The sequence below is a fragment of the Ixodes scapularis genome, unplaced genomic scaffold, assembly GCF_016920785.2.
Source record: "Ixodes scapularis isolate PalLabHiFi unplaced genomic scaffold, ASM1692078v2 PGA_scaffold8__174_contigs__length_109621045, whole genome shotgun sequence".
NCBI classification, from domain to species: domain Eukaryota; kingdom Metazoa; phylum Arthropoda; class Arachnida; order Ixodida; family Ixodidae; genus Ixodes; species Ixodes scapularis.
The window spans coordinates 11,014,248-11,020,916 of record NW_024609883.1 but is presented as its reverse complement, the minus strand read 5'-3'; the positions used below and the strand labels follow the sequence as shown (position 1 = coordinate 11,020,916).

At 47.2% G+C, this 6,669-nt stretch overlaps 1 protein-coding gene across 7 annotated transcripts in view; it reads right to left on the bottom strand.

Annotated features, from left to right (window-relative positions):
* Nucleotides 1–3,413: 3,413 nt before the first annotated feature.
* Nucleotides 3,414–6,669, bottom strand: part of LOC8029346 (claspin) — an 85,882-nt gene continuing 82,626 nt past the window's right edge. For 4 of the 7 annotated variants that reach the window (XM_042286640.1, XM_029982739.3, XM_042286643.1 and 1 more), the window contains exon 17: nt 3,414–3,594. In XM_042286640.1, the coding sequence (XP_042142574.1) occupies nt 3,481–3,594 (114 nt within the window). In that variant the 3' untranslated portion in view covers nt 3,414–3,480. The remainder of the gene's footprint in view (nt 3,595–6,669) is intronic. The other 3 variants (XM_042286641.1, XM_029982741.3, XM_040499865.2) reach the window with 1 other exon arrangement.

The following is a 6,669-nucleotide window of genomic DNA, read 5'->3' as shown; positions in this document are numbered from 1 at the left end:
CTTGTTGTACCCACGGTGGAAGAAACACATTCAGGTGATGACTCTCTGTCCGACGCAGCGACCACATTATGTTCGGTGCACCGAGCGTTTCACTTGCACAAGGATAGATGGCGCCCAAGTATCGGGTCCCTCCCAAATTGACCGTTGCGGTTGTTTCTCCCAGCGGTGGTCCCGCATTCCCTCGCTCACCGCTTCCTGTTGCACCCACGGTGAAAGAAACACATTTAGGTGACGACTCTGTCCGACGCGGCGACCACATTATGTTCGGTGCACCGAGCGCTTCACTTGCACAAGGATAGATGGTGCCCAAGTATCGGGTTCCTCCCAAACCGACCGTTCCGGTTGTTTCTCCCAGCGGTGGTCCCGCATTCCCTCGCTCACCGCTTCCTGTTGCACCCATGGTGGAAGAAACACATTTAGGCGACTCTGTCCGACGCGGTGACCACATTATGTTCAGTGCACCGAGCGCTTCACTCGCACGGGGATAGATGGTACCCAAAAATCGAGTCCCTTCCAAACCTACCCTCCGGTTGTTTCTTCCGGCAGTAGTCCCGAATTCCCTCTCTCACCGCCTGTTGTTGCACCCATGGTGAAAGAAACAGATTCAGGTGATGACTCTCTGTCCGACACAGAGACCACATTATGTTTGATGCACCGAGCGCTTCACTTGCACAAGGATAGATGGCGCCCAAGGATCGGGTCCCTCCCAATCGACCGTTCCGATTGTTTCTCCCAGCGGTGGTCCCGCATTCCCTCGCTCACCGCTTCTTGTTGCACCCACGGTGGAAGAAACACATTCAGGTGATGACTCTCTGTCCGACACGGCGACCACATTATGTTCGATGCACCGAGCGCTTCACTTGCACAAGGATAGATGGCGCCCAAGTATCGGGTCCCTCCCAAACCGACCGTTCCGGTTGTTTCTCCCCAGTGGTGGTCCCGCATTCCCTCGCTCACCGCTTCCTGTTGCACCCATGGTGGCAGAAACGCATTTAGGTGACGACTCTGTCCGACGCGGCGACCAGATTATGTTCAGTGCACAGAGCGCTTCACTCGCACGGGGATACATGGCACCCAAGTATCAAGTCCCTTCCAAACCTACCCCTCCGATTGTTTTATCCGACGGTAGTCCCGAATTCCCTCTCACCGCCTGTTGCACCCACGGTGGAAGAAACAGATTCAGGTGATGACTCTCTGTCCGACACGGCGACCACATTATGTTCAGTGCACCGAGCGCTTCACTCGCACGGGGATAGATGGCACCCAAGTATCGAGTCCCTTCCAAACCTACCCCTCCGGTTGTTTCTTCCGGCGGTAGTCCCCAATTCCCTCTCTCACCGCCTGTAGCACCCATGGTGGAAGAAACACATTCAGGTGATGACTCTCTGTCCGACACGGCGACCACATTATGTTCGGCACACCGAGCGCTTCACTCGCACGGGGGTAGATGGCGTCCAAGTATAGGGTCCCTCCGAAACCGACCGTTCCGGTTGTTTCTCCCCAGCGGTGGTCCCGCATTCTCTCGCTCACCGCTTCTTGTTGTACCTCATCACCGCCACCAAGTCGCCAGAGTCCGTAAATTTGTGTTCTCTTCTTCTTCAGGTTAAGGCTCACCTTCAAGCACGATGTTGGCACCTCTGATCAGCACAGCACCATAGCAAAATATGAGGCCAGCCACTGGCCGCACACCATTAACACACCACCACACCGCAAAAAAGGCGAGCGCACTATGCCGCCGTCACCGTGGCCGCCAGAAAGGGACCCCAGAGCCCCCCACACCGCAGCGCCCTCCGCGGTGGTGCGGAACTAACTACTTCTGGTTCGAGGCTAGCTCCGAACACCAATCTGGTCGCTCGCTTCCCGCGGGAAGAGCGGCCAGAGTCATCACCTAAACGTGTTTCTTCCACATGTTTTTTGCAAACATAAGATGGGCCAGAAAATGACAGAGATGTCAAGCGGACGATAGACAGCGAAGCCAAACCAGCGCTGTGACAAGCGTGTTTTCTATAAACTCGCTCTAGGTAATCCTTTTTATTTTTTTCCTTCGATCAGTCTTTTTGTAGCAACAAATGCCACATCAATCTACAGTGCCATTTCGTGAAAAAATTAAAAGGTTTACCTGAAAAGAGTTTATAGAAAAAACTTTTCTTGTTTTTTTATTGACTTGGGGGAGCTCATATTCTCATACTTCCAAATAATAAACGTACCACTTATGGCCAGCTTTTTAGTAAATTGTAGCATGATAAGGTAAGAAACTGATTTATGTGGTCTCTTAAAACGCCATCAGAATCACCCCGTGAATCGAAGGGGACAGGTTGCACTCGTGACAATCATCATCTCCACAGGGTGTTTACAAGCGCTGTAGGGGATAAAAAATAATATAAACTAATCAATAAACCATAATTAAATTTTTCACTTAGGTGTCTTTAGGTTATGCATTTATCATACTAAAACTTAATGGGTGTAGTACATACCCCTGCCAACTATATTTTCATAATCACCGGTCTTTACCCTCTCCCAAATGCTATGTAGTATCGCGAAATTCAGATTAGTTCTTGCAAAATCATGGCACCGACGTCATGGCACTGAAAAGCGCAGGTATATTTGAAGGTTGGTTTTGGTATCATTTTCACTTGCTGATTCCACCACAAATATTATGGATTTGGCGATACTATAAATAGCATACCGGAAAGGGTAAAGGCTGGTGATTCTGAAAATATAGTTAGTTGGGCTAGCTCAAAAAGTTGGCAAAGCACCCCTTCAAGCTCGCGAAATCCTGTTTTTTTCCTAAGCACAGGGAGGAAGACGGAAAAAAAAGCACCTGGTCGACATTGCTCCTCACGTGGCAGAACATAAAGCAGAAACGTGAAAGCTTCTTCGAGATCAACACCCACAAGCAGATCCAGCAGTGTGTGTACTGCCATCTGTGAGTAACAGCGTCAAAGAGCTTTCAGTCAATAAAAAAAAAAATAGAAAAAGATAGGGTGCTTACATTTCTTTTTTGGAAACTCACAAATTTTGAGTTATAAATGCACCACCTAAGGACACCTTTGCGAAAAGTTTCAATGCACTCCATTTTTTGGTTTATTTATAGAGTATCTTTTTATGCCCAAATAGCGCTCGGAAACGTCCTGTATAACACACTGAATACTGTAAACGACTTAATTTTCGCGAAGAAGTAAATTTTGTTGATAACATTGCAAGAAAGAAAAAAAAAAAAAACCCCACAGCAATCTTCTTTTAATGGTAACAAATACATAACACACCACCCACATTAGCAAAATTTTGTGCCCGCGGAATATTTCAGAGCACCGCACTGCGCCAAATTCGCAAAATATTGAGCGCGCAAAAATAAAGTCGTTTACAGTATGGGGCTGATTTATTTTGAAACCAGGGGACATTCTTTCCAGATCTTGATGAAGTTGTACATTCATAAATAGCTTTATTGGGAATAGAATTCTAAAAAGAAGAGAACTAGTATCATAAGAAGTTGAAGATGCTGCTCAGTGTCGATGGCTCTTCGGAAACCTCCATCTTTGGCTTCTTTACAGCGGGGCCTTGGCCGGGTTGACTGCTGCTGAGACGCTTCTTCTGCTGAAAATGGCGTGAAAAGAATCAAATTACCCATGCAGCATTAGCAAAACCGAAGAGCCTGGAGGTTACGTCAGATTATTAGATAAACATTTTGCCTGCAAAAAAGTGTTTATCCTTAGATAGTTTACATCATCCATGTCTTGCCCCTATTAACGGTTGTTAGTTCCTTGATAAATAGAACCTTGTGCTGACTAATAAAACAATATGAATGCAAAGTGTTCTCTTTATATTCCTTACTGTTTTTATAACTCAAATTGCTTAAACAGTAACAAAAGTGAACATAAACAGTCTTCTTCATTTCGGCGGCACTGCAACCACGGTCCCAGATTTGCCTGTAGTAGAGACTTTAAAACTGCAAGCAATGGGTGTTTGTGCCATCAAATCCAGCTTGATCCATATTGTACACTTGGGTGTAGCTACCTTGTATACGTCCCCCACACATGCAGTGACGGCACTAACAACACACTGAGAACTTCAACATTCTTCACTAGACTAATGACCAGCGTGAAACAGTGTGATCTCGGAACCACACTGGCCGACAACCGCTCTGATATCGAGCGATTTTGAGAAACTAATCCTTTTATAGCCTCTTCCCCTAGTTTCGGGGGCTCCTTATATTTATCGGCGGGAACGATGGGGGCCCTGTCCACTGGGTGGCAGGAGAGGTGTATTGGACGATTACACTTGCAAGAAGGTAAATGCAGAAAACTTAATCGGTACAAGCCAACTTTGAGGACCTGAAAAGGAGAATAACCAACCCTACTCACTCAGTGAATACCTTCATCACACCATCTCTCCTCTCGTTGGGAAAACCCCGACATATGTGCGCAATGCCAGCGACTTCGTAGAGCAGATTTCGCATTTAAAGATAAGCGCCGAGGAGATTCTGGTATCTTTTGACGTGATATCCCTGTTCACAAGCGTTCCGGTCTCCTTAGCAGTCATGACTGCCAGAAACACCCTGGAGAAAGACAGCGATTTGAGCAACAGGACCAAGCTCAACGTGGACGAACTTTGCCGCCTCCTTGAATTCTGCCTGAGTAACACTTATTTCAGCTTCAAAGGAGAGTACTTTAAGCAGACCAGTGGAACCGCAATGGGGGCCTCCATCTCTGTCGCCACGGCAAACCTGTGCATGGAAGCCATAGAACAAAAGGCTCTCCAGTCCTTTGCTGAAAGCCCCAAGGTTTTTCTAAGATATGTGGACGACTGCTTCTGCGTCATGAAGAAGTCTCAAGTAGACAACTTTTTGACACACCTCAATTCGATCGAGCCTAACATCCAATTCACCGTGGAACGGGAAAAAAACAACACCTTACCGTTTCTCGATGTGCTTGTACATAGGCAGAAAGACCATCTCGAGTTCTCAGTTTACCGCAAACCAACGCACACCGGAAGGTACTTACAATTTGACTCCAACCACCCAATGAGCCATAAAGTATCGGTGGTAAACACACTCCTACCAAGGGCAAAGAACCTTTGCTCAACTGATTCTGACCGACAAAAAGAAGAAGAAACCATCATTTGCGACCTCAAGAAGAACGGATACACGGGCAGCTTCATACACCGCATTGCCCGTCGTCAAAACCGCAGCCGACAACACCACCAGTTGCAGGTTGATACGAAACGCCGGCCAACCACACGCATCAGCGTCCCATACATCAAGGGAACAAGTGAAGCGCTGGCACGGGTGCTAGCAAAGGAGGGCATTCAGATGGCCCACAAGCAAATTTCAACCCTTGGACGCTTTATGCCACGACCAAAAGATCGGCCCCCTAAAGAGAAAGCGCACGGTGTGGTGTACGAGATTCCCTGTGCGGAGTGCCCGTCCTCGTACATCGGGGAAACAAAGAACTATCATGAACGGATGTGTCAACACAAGGCTGATGTGCGCAACTTCAATCAAGAGCGCAGCGCGGTTGCTGAACACTGTGAAAAAAATGACCACCGCATTGACTTTCTAAACACACGTATCCTGGACATTGAAACTAATCCTCGCCGGAGGCTCTTCCTTGAATCTTGGCACATTCAGACCACGCCAACAAACATTAATAGGTCTCTTGGTGCACTGCTATCTGTGTATGTGAACGGACTCCACCAGTTGTGTTCAAAAAACGATCAAAGAGGAAGAAGATGGGATCATGCACATTCGCCTCCGTCATAGAGGAAAAGGAAGATTGCGGCTCCTTTCCTCCGTAGTCGCCCCTGAAGAAGAAGCCGAACCGGCTTCGAAACGTTGGGCCCCTGATTTAGGGATTGGTTGGTCGTCGTATTTTAATAATCATTCCCCAACCAGACAGACTTCTGTCAAATGTTTACTTTTAAGTCTTTTTCGAAATTCCCCGAGTGACACAGAACTTTGTTTTAGGTCAAGATGGGCTGACACCATGTCGCCAGATGCTGTCACTCTCTAAAAAGCATGTTATAAAATTTAAAAAAAAAACAAAAAACGACATAATACAGTTTTAACGGTAATGAGTAACTTTTATTAGATTCAAAAAGAAAACAGAATGGAGTGGTTAGTAAAATTCATAGCGAATAAAATATAAAAAAAGGTAAACTGAGGTTTACGTGACCCGCCCACCCCCCCGTGAGGTCATGTGACCTCAGGGGGGGGGGGGGGGGGTCACGTGACCTCACGGTTACACCGACGGCGACGCCGCTCAAGGCGGAAACGGGCGCCTAAAAGCTGCGCTCTAAAAGAAAAAAGAAGAACAATAACGGGGAAAGAAAAAGGTAAACAAAGATAAGGCGTTCAAAATGCGGTTGCTCAACCCTTGTTGTCAACACACTCCAGTTGACGAAATCTTTTCTTTTTTTTTTTTTTTGCTCTTTATTCTGGGGCTAAGGTGTCGCGCAGGGACAGCGGTGTTCGGGGAAAAGAGCGCAGGCAACTGTTCTAACAGCGGGTACTCCCCACCCTCCTTACGCGCACGGGTGCCCTTCCTCTTGCTTTTGCCATCCTCCACTTTTTTGTTTTTATTGGTTGCTTTTTTAAATTTTTCATACAATTGCTTTTTCGCTGCGTATCCCCGCGTGCGCGTATGCTGGCTTGGCGGTCTGCCAGCCCCGCAA